Here is a 15,283-nt window from a genome sequence, read left to right on the forward strand (position 1 = left end):
TTTAGTTCAGATTATTTTACTTCTTGTTTTTGTAAAAAAAAGCTCCTAAATCTTGCTGAAAAGTTGCTTGTAGGTTATCTTTGTCAAATTTGAAGTGTACTAACATATTTGCACTAGAAACTTAACCAAAAATACTTGGTAAGATTTGTGTTTTTGGGGAGGATTTGGAGAATCCTAGTCAAATGTGATTGAGTTGCTGCTGCATAACCCCAAACAGGCCAATCCCTCATGGTCAAAAATGCTTAAATGTGGATAAAATAAAAATAATTCAGCTAAAAAAAAGGAAATTTATCCCAGAAGAGTCGTCAGTAATCAAACTTTGAGGCCAGGTTGGTTTGGATACATTTATCCCTTAATAAATTATTAAACATTAACATTTGTTTGGTGATTTGAAAGATCAAAGTTTGGCAGAAAAAAAAATATATATATATATATATATATAAAGGAATAAACAGCAAACACTTGTTTACTGTGCTGTAGATCAGTTTCCTGTGTTCAAGCGACAGGCGTTTGGTATCGGCTCTCTAACTGCACTTTTATATGCATTTCAAGGCGCTTGCATTAATCTCCTAACACAGAGGAGCCAAAGTGATGCAAGATTTTATTGCTCTGGTGGAAAAAAACCCAAGGCCAAAACAAAAGAATAAAAGAATAAAGTTGTCTAAGTTGCTTAGGACTGAAAAGTAATTAATTTGTCAATAAGAAAAGATTTAGTGCTCATAAGAGTGAAAGCAGGGGAAATACACTGCAAAAACACAAAATCTTACCAAGTATTTTTGGTCTAGCTTCTAATATAAATGTCTTGGCACTCTTGAAATAAGACAATTACAAGATTCTTTTCTGCAAGAATTATGAGCTTGTTTTAATATTTGTGAAAAAGTTCTAGTTACAGTGGCAGATTATTTCACTTATAGCAAGACATTTTCCCCAAGATATAAATGAAACTAATACTTTTTTTTTTTACTAGTAATAATAAGAAACTACTGACTTAAAACAAGCTCTCATCTCTTGCTGAAAAGTTACTTTCTTGTTTCCAGTGTACTCAGATATTTACAACTAGAAACTAGACAAAAAAGACACTGCAAAAATACAGAATGTTACCAAATATTTTTGCCCTGTTTCTAGTGCTAACAAGCTAATCCACAAGTAACTTTCCAGCAAAATGTAGGAGCTTGTTTTAAGTCGGTAGTATTAATATAAGTACCGGTTTTACTGGTAGATTGTTGCACTCATTACAAGACATTTGCCATGTTTTAAGTGAAATAATCTGCCAGTGAAACCAGTTTTCTTATCAGTATTCAAGAACTACTGACTTAAAACAACAATATGTTGCTTGAAAGTTTCTTATACTTCAGGTTTGTCTTATTTCAAGTTTCCTAAGATTTTGTGTTTTTGCAGCCCTGCTTCTGAATTACAGTTGCATCAAAATTAGCATGTTTCCGTCTCCTAACTGGGGAAATTAGCGTCTGGATTTAGCACACAGGCCTAACTGACTTTATGGACACGTTTGCTTTGATTGTAAAACGTTGAGTAACTCGATGTAATTAATCTGTGACCAACCATGAAGTGAAGTTATTTATTGGCTCTTATCAGATGTGAGGAACATGTTGATGATGAAAGAACAGGCTGCGCCGTCATGTCAAAGTCTGGATCGTAGTAAAGATAAAGAACATCACTGATAATCATTAATGGGTTATAGCGCCTTGGAGGATAAAGTGCATAAACAAGAGTTGAAACCACTGCTTGCTTCTCCAGTTTAACATCACCATTCCTCTGAACTCACTGTTTCTCTGCACAGCTTTTTATCACACGGATTAATCCCTCCTTATCAGATCTGATAACAATCTTGATTTTGTTTGCCTATCAACTGTCCTTCATCTCGACCTTTCCACCTGTCTGTCCTTCTTCTTGCTTGCCTGGACTGCTTCTGATAACCCTCTGCTGCCGCTAAAAGCCCACAGTCCTCTGGAGAACTCGGTGACCTGCCTGTCGGGTCACATCTCCATGGAGGACCTGCAGAACCAAAGGAGTACCAGTATGGACTGGCTTAGTAAGTTCCCCAGACCCGGTTGCAACATGCAGAACACCTAGCGGTGAAAAAAGGTGAATTGGACTTACAGATGGACAAAAAAAACCAAACATCCATATGTTGTTTGAACTGGGGTTGTGTGGAGTATTTATGAGCAGTAAGTGTCTTCTCTGCTGTCAGATCAGTTTGGAGGATTAATCAGAAAATCTCACGTGGAGTCAAGTTGAAGCTGCAGCTTCTAACTTCTATTAAAAAAAATATTTTTTACACATTTGTCGATCTTTCATTATGTCATTACAGTGTAGTATGAGACATATAATCTGTGGAAAAAGCTAGCGCCTCAACAAATTCATTCCACCAACCTTCTCCCAGAATGCAGTGCGGCTCTGGAATGGAGCTCAGTATTTATTCAAAATAGCGAATATTGAATAGTAGAGGTGTGCCGATCGATCGGCCACCGATCAAAATCGGCCATTTCCATGAAAAAGTGTATGATCGGTGATCGCCGATCACAGTCTCTTGTTGCCGATCACACAAACCGATCACCTGCATCTCATTTCTCAGCCTGCCTGTGCAGCTGGTCTCCTCTTTCCTTCACTTTGCGCAAACGCGCAGCAACAAATCCTAAGCGATGTGGAACCATGACGCACTGAGCGAATGGGGACGTTTGCGTGCTCTGCATAATTACTCCACTCAGTCAGAAACAGCCACTCAGAGCTAGCAGTAACCAGCTAGCCGCCATGCTAACAGGAAGTTTTCATTCAGTAACTCTGGATTGTTTATTGTAATGGATCCTGTATTTGCCTTTGAATGTTAAGTTTTATACTTGAATTTTTTTGGCAATGTTGAGAGGTTTTATTTTGGCTCTTTGCATAATTTAGCCTCTTCAGAGCCTCCATATGTTATCAGTCTGTTAAAGATAGTTTTACTGATAGCAGTACAATTTGCACAATGCCTGTTTGTTTAGTTTTCTTCTTGGAAAAAGTTATTTAAAAGCTTTTATCTAAATTAGGGTGAATCCATGGTTCCTTTTTCCACATAATGTAACCAGTAGTGTTTATGATTAAAAAAATAATAATTATGTGATCGGTATCTGTGATCGGTATCGGTGATCAGCCCTTATGGGTGATCGGAATCGGCAGGACAAAACCTGATCGTCACATCTCTATTGAATAGTTATCAGATGTATTGTCTATTGATATTGATCACGTCTCTATCGTGACACATTGTTATTGATTTATTGCCCAGCTGTAGTCAGAATGCTGAACATGAACGAAGTAATTTTAACCTAACGGAAGTGAAGTCAGAGTTACAGTTGACCTGGTAACTTATTGTTCAGAAATATTCCACACAGTTTCATAAAAAAGAAGAAACGAAGCGTCACTGTGCAGGAACATTACTACGTTTTCCTTTAGTCTTTATGGTCAGTTCCCTCGTCATTGATGTAAAATTTAAGAACGACAAATATAAAGTCAACCTCAAAAGCAGATTTCTTAATGCTGGCTGCATCATACTGACAGGCCTGGTTTTACCCACAATGCTGAGGGGGCAGATTTATGAAAAAGCTCCAGTGGCGCCGCTCGTCCTCCTACCTGCTGAGGGCTGTGATGAGAGGTCGCATCACGCTGTCAGAAACTGAGCATCAGCAGAGCGTCAGTCACAGGAAAGCACTTAGTGGGCCGTTTTGGTGTGAGCGGATAGCCTCACCTGTTAGCGGTGACGCTGAGTGGATGCTGAGCAGCTGCTGGGTAAGCAGGAACGTTTAATAAACCATGAGGACGGCGTGTCAGGATATAAACTCCACTGACATCAGGGCTGCTTATGTTTGGATCCAACATGCAATAAAAGCTAGATTCTTTAAATCAGGCAGAGTTGGCGATAATTATCTTAGCTGAGGTTTTAGATGCACCGATCCGATATCTGAGGCTATAGAGGCACCGATCCGATATCAATATCTGTATCAATACTGAAAAAATAAAAGATCAGGTGTCTGTCAGGTGCCAATCCAAGTTGCATTAAAATTCCTAACTTTACTTTCTGAACCATTTGAAATCGTTGCAGTTTAATTTCTACATTTCTACAGTTTTTGTCAGTTTCAGTTTCTTTATTGTTTATTTGCATGGGCTGTTTTGCTCCTAATTTAACTGACTGAACCAATTAAAGTAGTTTTTTCATGTTTGACCAAGCTGGTGAAGCTGTTGGTGTTTTTTAGTGAGCTGCGCTGGTACAGAGTTATTTAATATAGTTGTTATTCAGTACATTTATCTGTGTTTATTGGGTCGGTATCGGCCGATACTAAACCTATATATTGATATCTGAAGTAAAAAAAGTGGTTCAGTGCATCCCTGGAGGGAGATAGTTTTGTTTTTTAAGTATTTAGTGGATTGGGAGAAGACTTACTTTGTTTCCATTGAATTAAGTAAAATTAAAAGAAAATGTGAATAAGCCGCGTTTCCATCCACTGAGTAATTTTGTCAGATGTTGACGTTGCGAATGGCTGTAAGAAACAGGAAGTAGAGCTTGCAAACTAGCACAGATTTTCTTTTTTTCATCTCAGAAAAATGGAAAGAGTTCTCTTTTCTGAGCTGGAGGTTTGAACTTTTAAATATTTCCGGGTTTTGTGCCTGTGGTAAAATATTGAACCAGCCAGGACCAGATTTACAAGGATGTGGGCCCCTGAACTGATAGGTTTAATACATCCACTAGCCAATAACGCCATGTTGTTCCCAAAGACATCGACTTTAATATTTTTCTATTGTGTATATATTCATAAAAGTCATAAAAATTAATCAGCTTACCCCCCAAAATATAATCTGGACATGCATTTCTTCATTTCTGGTTTTGCATGGACATTGCAGCGGAGCGGTAGTGGTTCTGGTAATGCATGTGGAGCGAAGCCTCTGGGCCACTGTCTTTTTCCTGGGTCTCCTCCGTCTCCACCAGTTTTATCTCATTCTCGGCTCTGAAAAACCGACAAATTTAAAACTTAATCTGTTTCTGCGTCACAACAGATAGTCCGACAACGCCTCACAAGAACCTGGCGTCCAGCAGCTTGAATGACATCTCTGACAAACCAGAGAAGGACCAGGTGAGTCAACAGACATCTGTTATCGATTCACCGTGATTCTGTTATTACACTGCAAAAACACAACATTTTACTGAGTAAATTTGGTCTAAATTCCAGTGGTTCACTTGACATAAGACGAAACTAATTTGTAAGTAGCTTTGCAGAAAGAAATAGGAGATTGTCTTAAGTTAAATTAATGAATTAATATTGATGAAAGAGTGCAGGTTGCACTGGGAAATTATTTCACTTATAACATGAGAAAAAAAATGCTTGTTATAAGTGAAATAATCTGCCAATGAAACTAGAACTTTTTCATCAATATTATAGATTGATTGACTCAAAACAAGCTTCTAAACGTTGCTGAAAAGTTACTTGTAAGTTAGTTTTGTCTAATTTCAAGTGTACTAAGATAATTGCACTAGAAACCAAACAAAAATTACATGGCAGATTTTGTGTTTTTGCATATTTTTTTTTTTTTTACAAATGTGCAAATTATTGAGGTATAATCTTATAAATGCTAAAGCTACAGTAGCTACTGTCCTAAAATATCCAGAATGCCCGGCTTTCCTTCCCTTCCTTTATCTTGTGAAAAATATAGAACAAACTGGTGAGAACAAAACAGACCGGAAATGCTGTCAGTGGTTGCTATGGTGATTCCCGCCTTTTTTGCTGTCAGTGGTTGCTATGGTGATTCCCGCCTTTTTTGTCCTGAACAGAAAAAGGGGAGGAGCTCAAATTCTCTGTTCATGAACCGCAAAATACTCTTGCCAAGTTCTTTGGTAATTAACCCTACCGGGACGAAGCCCGCTGTGGAGCGGGCAAGCACGTGACACATTTATAAGGCTTCATAATAACACAGACGGCATACCGAGTTTTCATTTCACCTCTGGTGGACAGTACGGACTTCAAACTTTATAAAAGTGGTGTTTTTATATTGGTTTTGTGGTTATTTACTTGAAAATAAAGCCAGGAATATGATCGATCATTTCCGCCTTACTGTGTGGGGGTCTAACTGTACCACATTTCGACACAACCAATGAAAATGTGTTGACGGTCTGTTGCTAGGTAGAACGGAGACACGTGGGGACAAACAAGGGGGGGGATTTGGATACGGCAAGAGACTAGGGAGAATTGATGCTGTGGATTTTACTAAGAGTGTTTCGATAGGTTTTTTATACAGTAACTATGTTATTTCGAGTTTGTGGTGTGCGTAGTGTTAGTAGTAGTTTTGCTAGCGATCGCTGCATGGCTTCGTAACGAGCGCTGACGCACTGAGAAGAGAGAGACTGCGTGCCGGAATGGCCATTTAGACCTTGGCCTACAAGGGTTAATAAATATAAATAATTTCTGTAATTTTAACTAAGCTAGAGCAAGAAAAGTTTGGTCTGATTCAACTTCAGACTGTGGCAAAAAAAAAAGTTGCACCTTTTTATTCAGTGTATGTAAATATCTGGTTTCAACTGTATTGGTATTTTAATAAAATTTGGTTTAAGAAATGAATAGAAATAGCGGCTAAGTTTAAGGAATAAATTGCCTTCTTTATTATGTTTTCTTTTATTTGTAAAAAGACACAAGGTTTAGTTAAGTGGCTAAACAATCCACCAGAAAAAAAGCGAAAAAACATTCAAAATCCGATGAAAAACTTTGACAGACCTTCAAAAGGGCGATCTAATGATAATAACCAACAAATAAACCAACAAAATGTGTAATTATTTACAACTTTCCAACAGCTTTTTGTCTGTTTCTTAAGGTTACTGACCATGAATTCTCCACTTCTGTCCACAGTTCACTGCTGGAAACCTTTAGTCAATCTCTGTTCGCTCAAACAGCACTAGAAAATGGCAAGCATATTTTGTTTTCTGGAAAATAACAGCGTATGAAAAGTGCTCCTCTCCACAACTAAATGTCAAAAGCAGAGCGATGTTCTGGGAAAGGCGGAGAGGCGAGAAGTGTCGATCATTTATTTAACATCTTAATGGAAATGACATTTGTAGGGAGCAGAGCCTGACGGGGGCTTGATGTCGCCTCATGCACAGGAAATCGGTTCCTGCACTGCAAAAACACAAAATCTTACAGGTAGTTTTGTTTTAGTTTCTAGTGCAAATATCTTAGTACAGTTGAAATAAGACAAAACTAACTTACGAGTAACTTTTCAGCAAAATATAGGAGCTTATTTTGAGTCAATAATTCCTTAATATTGATTAAAACAAATTGGCAGCGTATTTAACTTTTAACAAGACATTTTTCCAATATTATATAAGTGAAATAATCTGCCAACAGAAGTATTGTTTCACAAATATTAAGAACGTATTGACATAAAATAAACGATACCATTTTATTTGAAGGGATTTGTATAAGACTGACATAACACCTGTCAGTCTTAATGAGTGTTTTACTGCTGTCATGAATTGTCATTTGGTAAATAATGACATTTTTAATGCAAAGATGCATTAAAAGTGCACTAAAAGTGTCAGCTTTGCATTATTTAGTAAATAACTACACTATATAACATTAAAACTTGCTTTAAAAGTCCATTAAAACTGTAATATTTGCATTTAAAGTGTCATTATTTACTAACACTTCATGACAACAGGTATAAACATTAAGTCTCCTTCATGTTCGTGTCATAGTTTTATTCACACCCCTTCAAATAAAGTGCTACCAAACAATCTCATCGCTGAAAAATGACTTTTGTCTTATTTCAGGAGTAGTAAGTTCATTGCACTAGAAACTAAAAATACTTGCTAAGGTTTTGTGCAAAGAAAGACTGAAACCCATATAACGTCTAATGTTTCCATCACCATTAGACGTTTGTTGCAAGAGTATAAGTATATAAAAAATGTTTACATCTGCGGTTAATGTGTAAAGTTTGTGGAAAACCAGGATTTATTGATGATGGGTGTTGCATGTCCAGTCACAAAAAGTTGAAGTGAATTTCCATGTTTAGTTTTAACCCATTCTGAGAATTTGGTTGGGGTTTTTTCCATGCAGATTTTATCAGCAAATTCCCAACATTTGGGAAATGTTGCTAATCCTCAAGAGCACCAGAAGCTAGCTTTGGTACTTTGGAGTGTTATGATCATTTCGAGCTCTTGATTGATCGGGGAAGAAATGTGGAAACATTTCTGCTGAGATAAATGGGAAAAGAGAAGTTTGATTTACCGTTAATTAGCATTACTTATTCAGTTCAGTTTTAAAATAGCTTATTTTTCCGTAAAGGGAAATTAAATGCCGTAACTCATGTCATCGGAGTATCTCCAGTCGTTGCAGATGGTGATGCTGTGGGCAGAAAGGGACGTCAGAAGCAGTCAATGGCCATGTTTGTGTCCAAATGTCATGCAGATTTTACACGAACTTTTAATATGTTGCAAAAAAGGGAAAATACAAATGATGCATGTTCATATTTACTGCTTTTAAATTATGATTTTGTCAGAAGTTGATGCTACGTTTAGGTGATAAACAGGAAGTAGATGTTGCAAACAAACATGGACCAAAAATCTTAGAAAAATGGAGAGAGTTTTCCACTCTATTCCGGATATTTGGATTTAGAAATGTTTGAGTTCGTGCCTCTGGTAAGGCACAGACCCACCAGAGGATGGGAATGTTTGCTTCATCAAAACTTATGTTTCCATCTCTCATTTAACACAGAAACTCTTATACTACAACCTAAAGCAAGCGTAAAGACTTTTTTGCAAAATTGAGAAAGTTATTTAGAATTTTCCCATTTCCATCAACCTTTTCTAATGTAATTCTTCAAATTACACATGAGAAAATGTTGAAGCAAAGTTAATTTGTAGACAAAACAAGCCAGTATCTACAATAAATTAACCTTAAAGAGAACTTCACCACTTATTTCATCTTTGAATATACATTTGATCTGATTGGTGAATAGTTACCACAACTCAAGAGATAAATTGCCAGGAAACACGTCTCTGAAGTGCTTCCACACCCACTCATCCCATAAATACAGTTCAGAGGGATTCCACTGGCTGCAACCATTTCCTCTCATGACTGATAAGTTGGAGATAAAACGGCGACAGAAACAAAGGCAGGTTTGCAGTGCTGGGTAAACACAAAGTCAACACAACGTCAACACGTCAACACAACGTCGACTCAGAGTAACTCAGAGTCACTCAGAGTGACTCAGAGTCACTCAGAGTAACTCAGTCACTGAGTCACTCAGAGTCACTCAGTCACTCAGAGTCACTCAGAGTCACTCAGAGTCACTCAGTCACTCAGAGTCACTCAGAGTGACTCAGAGTCACTCAGAGTAACTCAGTCACTGAGTCACTCAGAGTCACTCAGTCACTCAGAGTCACTCAGAGTCACTCAGAGTCACTCAGTCACTCAGAGTCACTCAGAGTCACTCAGAGTGACTCAGAGTCACTCAGAGTAACTCAGTCACTGAGTCACTCAGTCACTCAGAGTCACTGAGTCACTCAGAGTCACTCAGTCACTCAGAGTCACTCAGTCACTCTGAGTGACTGAGTCACTCTGAGTCACTCTGAGTGACTCAGTGACTCAGTGACTCTGAGTCACTCAGAGTCACTCAGAGTCACTCAGAGTCACTCAGAGTCACTCTGAGTCACTCTGAGTGACTCTGAGTGACTCTGAGTGACTCTGAGTCACTCAGTCACTGAGTCACTGAGTCACTCTGAGTTGTCAAGTGAAAGAAAAAGCAGCCGCATCCTGTGGGAGGCTTTTCCGTAAGAGATTTTTATTTGCAAAGATTTTTCAGAAAACTGCATCATTTTCCTCCACTTCTAAATCATGCAGTACTTTGTTACTGTGTTGTTTATCTCATGTGAATTCATATAAATAGCATTCAAGCTTAATTAAACTTATTGAGCTTACATTACTTTATTTTCCCCATATCCGATTTTTTTCATGGCAGTCTGAGCCGCAGTTATTATAATTAACTAAAACAAAATAACGACGCGGAAATTGAGAAAACACTTTTGTTAACTGGAATAAATAAAAACAGTAGTTAATGTGGGGAAACGATTATAACTAAATGCGTTTATAAAACTAAAACATACTGAAATTATATAATAATCTTCGTTTTTGTTTTTATTAATCTATTTATTAACCTTTCAAACTGATGTGAAATTTATTTATTTTTCCCCACACAAACAGTTTACGTCAGCTGTCAGCAAATTACGGCACTACATGCCCCAAACTCGCAGCTACGCTAAGCTAGGCTACGCTAGTTCTCAAAATGGCAACTGCAAAAATTGGAGAAAAAAACCAGTAAGTTGGTTGTTCAAAAATATATATATATATTTTTTAAGTAATATCTTCTGTTGAGTATTTTTGCCCAATCAGAGTCACAATATAAAACTTTTTGCACCTAAAAATTAACCATGAAAAAACTAAAGCTACTACTAGAGCTAACAAAAGGTAACCTAAAATCTGTCTTTCCTGTTTGTTCTGGTTCTTTTCATGCGACACACTGAAGTCTGCACAGTTCAGGTCGAGATGCAATACTTAAAACTTTTGCCTTTTGGATGTAACTGGTTTGGAAAAAATAGTGACAAGAACCAGAAATCCTGACATGAAACTTTCATAGTTTAATTAAAGCAATTTGAACAAATTTGATTGTTTGAAAAGCATCTCCTGCAGTAAATTTGGTAAAATCAGCTAGAAAAAATGTTAGCTAACATGCTTAAACAGCAAATATCCCTCACTATGGGGACATTTTTAAAAAATCAGTTCCCCAAATTCAGCTGCAGTGTCACTGTATACTTTTTGTTGACACACTTTTTTTTATTTTATCTTTATTGATTCTCAAGGAAGCATCATTTACATGACTTTAGGCCTCCACATCAGAAATCTAACGTCAATATTTGAAATAAGGTGGACAAGTAAACCATTACATTATAACAGTGAAAACAAAAATGCAACTTCACATCCCTGAGAAAGATTACATTGCAGGGAGTAAAAGAAGAAGAAGCAAAAGGAAATAAAAAAATTAAGTTAGAAATGTAAAAAGCAAACCACAAAAACATAAATAATTATGAAGTATGTTTATCACAGGAGAGCAGATTATCCAGGAAGTTTCATCAAGTTTGGTCTCTAACAATGAAATCAGATCTAAGTTTTACACTTTGTGCCTAAATCTGCCACCACTGACAGAACTGAGGCCGTTTTTTCCATTTCATACATGGTGAATGTTATGTTGTTGACTTTCGTCTGGAAATAAATAACTGTTTTAGAAAACTTCCCCTGAAAGTGAAGTCCAAGGAACACGGGTCCAAAAGTCCACCTGTGGTTGAGTCTTAGTAAATGTTTTCCATCCCTTTATGTTCTGCTGGTAGTGATGGTCATAAGTACCACAGTGTTATTTCACAACAATCTGACCCGGATGGTGAGGATTTGTTTACATGTTGTGGTCATGAAGCACCTCTTTACATAATTAAAATAAAAACCGCATGTGACAGTGAATAAACAGAGAGAGATTTTTTTTTTAAAGAAAAAGAACAAAAAAGTCTAAAAAAGATATTAAAACCCGCACCCATTGTAGGACTACAGTTAAACGTCTCACCTCAGAGTTTTGGTTAAAACGGTCATTTGACAAGGATTCTCACACCCCACAGAGTTTTAGTTAAAACGCCATTTAACAAGGATTCTCGCACCTCAGAGTTTTAGTTAAGACGCCATTTAACAAAGATTCTCACACCTCAGAGTTTTAGTTAAAACGCCATTTAACAAAGATTCTCACACCTCAGAGTTTTAGTTAAAATGCCATTTAACAAGGATTCTCACATCTCAGAGTTTTGGTTAAAACGCCATTTAACAAGGATTCTCACACCTCAGAGTTTTGGTTAAAACGCCATTTAACAAGGATTCTCACACCCCACAGAGTTTTAGTTAAAACGCCATTTAACAAAGATTCTCACATCTCAGAGTTTTAGTGAAAACGCCATTTAACAAGGATTCTCACACCTCAGAGTTTTAGTTAAAATGCCATTTAACAAAGATTCTCACATCTCAGAGTTTTAGTTAAAACGCCATTTAACAAGGATTCTCACACCTCAGAGTTTTAGTTAAAACGCCATTTAACAAGGATTCTCACATCTCAGAGTTTTGGTTAAAACGCCATTTAACAAGGATTCTCACACCTCAGAGTTTTAGTTAAAACGCCATTTAACAAGGATTCTCACACCTCAGAGTTTTAGTTAAAACGTCATTTAACAAGGATTCTCACACCTCAGAGTTTTAGTTAAAACGCCATTTAACAAGGATTCTCACATCTCAGAGTTTTGGTTAAAACGCCATTTAACAAGGATTCTCACATCTCAGAGTTTTAGTTAAAACGCTATTTAACAAGGATTCTCACACCCCACAGAGTTTTAGTTAAAACGCCATTTAACAAGGATTCTCACACCCCACAGAGTTTTAGTTAAAACGCCATTTAACAAAGATTCTCACACCTCAGAGTTTTAGTTAAAATGCCATCTAACAAGGATTCTCACACCTCAGAGTTTTAGTTAAAACGCCATTTAACAAGGATTCTCACACCCCACAGAGTTTTAGTGAAAACGCCATTTAACAAGGATTCTCACACCCCACGGAGTTTTAGTTAAAACGCCATTTAACAAAGATTCTCACACCTCAGAGTTTTAGTTAAAATGCCATCTAACAAGGATTCTCACACCTCAGAGTTTTAGTTAAAACGCCATTTAACAAGGATTCTCACATCTTAGAGTTTTAGTGAAAACGCCATTTAACAAGGATTCTCACACCCCACAGAGTTTTAGTTAAAACGCCATTTAACAAAGATTCTCACACCTCAGAGTTTTAGTGAAAACGCCATTTGACAAGGATTCTCACACCCCACAGAGTTTTAGTTAAAACGCCATTTAACAAAGATTCTCACACCTCAGAGTTTTAGTGAAAACGCCATTTAACAAGGATTCTCACATCTCAGAGTTTTAGTTAAAACGCCATTTAACAAGGATTCTCACACCCCTAGATATTGATTTGTTTTAAAACATATATAATATATGTTTATAAAAACATATATATGTTTATATAAAACCTATATGAGTTATTCAAGTGAAGTGAACTTTATTTTTCCTGATAAGATTTTTTTTTATTACAGACAAATTGACCAGAAATAATTTACTTTCTTTAATTGTGACGATGGAAGGGGGCAAGCTCTTTAAATTTAGGAAATAATAATATAAAACTTAACATTTAATAAATGTTATTAAGCACACAGAGGAAAGACTTGAATATTTCCATAAATGCCAAACCTTAAATGAACCTTTTGTTTTCGACATTTACACTCAAAGAATCCATCTTATTTGATTTAAACCCATTTTCTTTGTTGTTCCAGCTGAAAAACAAGTTCATGAAGAAGCTGCCGAGAGACGCGGAGGCCTCCAACGTCCTGGTGGGGGAGGTGGACTTCCTGGACGCCCCGTTTGTGGCGTTTGTCCGTCTGCAGCAAGCCGTGATGCTGGGAGCGTTGACCGAAGTTCCTGTTCCCACAAGGTGGCCGACATGCAAAAATTAACTCTGAAATATAATTATTACTTTATTTTCACATTAATTCCACAGTTCAGTTTTAATTTCAGTCAAGCAATCAGAAACAAGACAGAAGCTTTTAATTATAAAATGTTTTCTCCTCCATTGATTTAGTGCAAAACGTTTTGCAACAGTTTTGGACTTTTTTAGGGGAAAAAACTTTTTTTTCCACTTGGGGGGAAAAATGTATTCTGACTTTTTTCTCAAAATCTGATTTATGATCCCTGAAGATTAAAGACATTCTGAGAAAAAAGGTCAAAACTCTCAGATTAATGTCTGAATTCAAGGAGAAAAAAGTGCAAAAATTATTCTATTGTCAAAACAAACTAAACACAAAATATTAAAATGAAAAACACTTGAATCTAAATCATTTTCGATGGATTATAAAAACATGAGTTTCTTTTGATTATGTATAGTTTTTTTAATTTAAGTTCTTTTTAGCCTCATTTAATTAATGGGTTCTACTTTTGAGTAAAAGTTCCTGGATGTTTGTGATGCCATGCAGTATCAAAGTAAAATGAACGTAAAAAATGTGGCTAATAAGAGATGAATAATTTGTGTTGCTCAAGTTTTCCATTTTAAGATGACTGCGTCATTTTATTAATCAGTAAAAATTTTATTAATCTGTTTTACGCATGTTACCCCCAACAGTCTGGTAAAATAAATCTGTGCTGGACAAGGGCCGCACAGAATCATTCCCAGAGCCGCAGACGGTCCCCGCACCGCACTTTGGACACCCATGATTAATCCTCTGCTTTGCTTCTCTTTGTAGGTTTTTGTTCATCCTGCTTGGACCCAAAGGCAAAGCAAAGTCATATCATGAGATTGGCAGAGCAATCGCCACCCTGATGTCTGATGAGGTGAAATTATATGATATTTCTTATGTGGTACAAAAAGCACCAAATGATCTGGAAGATTGCAGCTCAAAGGTGTGCAGTGTGTTTCATTAGTAGTTGCCTTCTTCTTTCACAAACTTGATTTTTTACTACAGGTAAGATACTGACTACTGCTGACTAACTCACAGAACCCCCTTTGAAACAATTAATTTCTTGTAAACTCTGAAAAAGCTCCAATAGGTCTGCACTTTTGTTCCTTTCTTCTGAAAACAGAAAATATCTTGACTTTTATTTAGAATTATTTGGCCTTAGTTATTTGCCAAATGGGGGCTGCACAGTGGCGCAGTTGGTAGAGCTGTTGCCTTGCAGCAGGAAGGTTCTGGGTTCGATTCCCGGCCCGGTCTTTCTGCATGGAGTTTGCATGTTCTCCCTGTGCATGGTGGGTTTTCTCCAGGTACTCCGGTTTCCTCACACAGTCCAAAAACATGACTGTCAGGTCTTTGGCCTCTCCAAATTGCCCCTAGGTGTGAGTGTGTGTGTGCATGGTTGTGTGTCTCTGTGTGTCTCTGTGTTGCCCTGCGACAGACTGGCGACCTGTCCAGGTGACCCCGCCCCTCACCCGGCACGCCAGCTGGAGGCACCAGCACCTCCTGACCACACCAAGGGACAGGGGTGTAAAGAAAATGGACGGATGGATGAATATTTGCCAAATGCTGTTTACTGAGTGGAAAATCATCTGTGATAATTAATCGCAAGGCAAACAAATAAAATAAACTCACAGACCCCTGAGGAAAGCATTTGAGTTGATTAAAGTGATAA

At 37.2% G+C, this 15,283-nt stretch overlaps 1 protein-coding gene across 5 annotated transcripts in view; it reads left to right on the top strand.

Annotated features, from left to right (window-relative positions):
- Positions 1-15,283, top strand: part of slc4a4a (solute carrier family 4 member 4a) — a 66,575-nt gene that overhangs the window by 30,280 nt on the left and 21,012 nt on the right. For 3 of the 5 annotated variants that reach the window (XM_081610937.1, XM_017306559.2, XM_008419367.3), the window contains exons 8-10: positions 5,041-5,117; positions 13,438-13,595; positions 14,401-14,488. In XM_081610937.1, the coding sequence (XP_081467063.1) occupies positions 5,041-5,117; positions 13,438-13,595; positions 14,401-14,488 (323 nt within the window). Of the gene's footprint in view, positions 1-1,954; positions 2,051-5,040; positions 5,118-13,437; positions 13,596-14,400; positions 14,489-15,283 lie in introns of all 5 variants that reach the window. The other 2 variants (XM_017306557.2, XM_081610936.1) reach the window with 1 other exon arrangement.

The sequence above is a fragment of the Poecilia reticulata genome, chromosome 9 (genome assembly GCF_904066995.2).
Source record: "Poecilia reticulata chromosome 9, P_reticulata-male-v2, whole genome shotgun sequence".
NCBI lineage: Eukaryota > Metazoa > Chordata > Actinopteri > Cyprinodontiformes > Poeciliidae > Poecilia > Poecilia reticulata.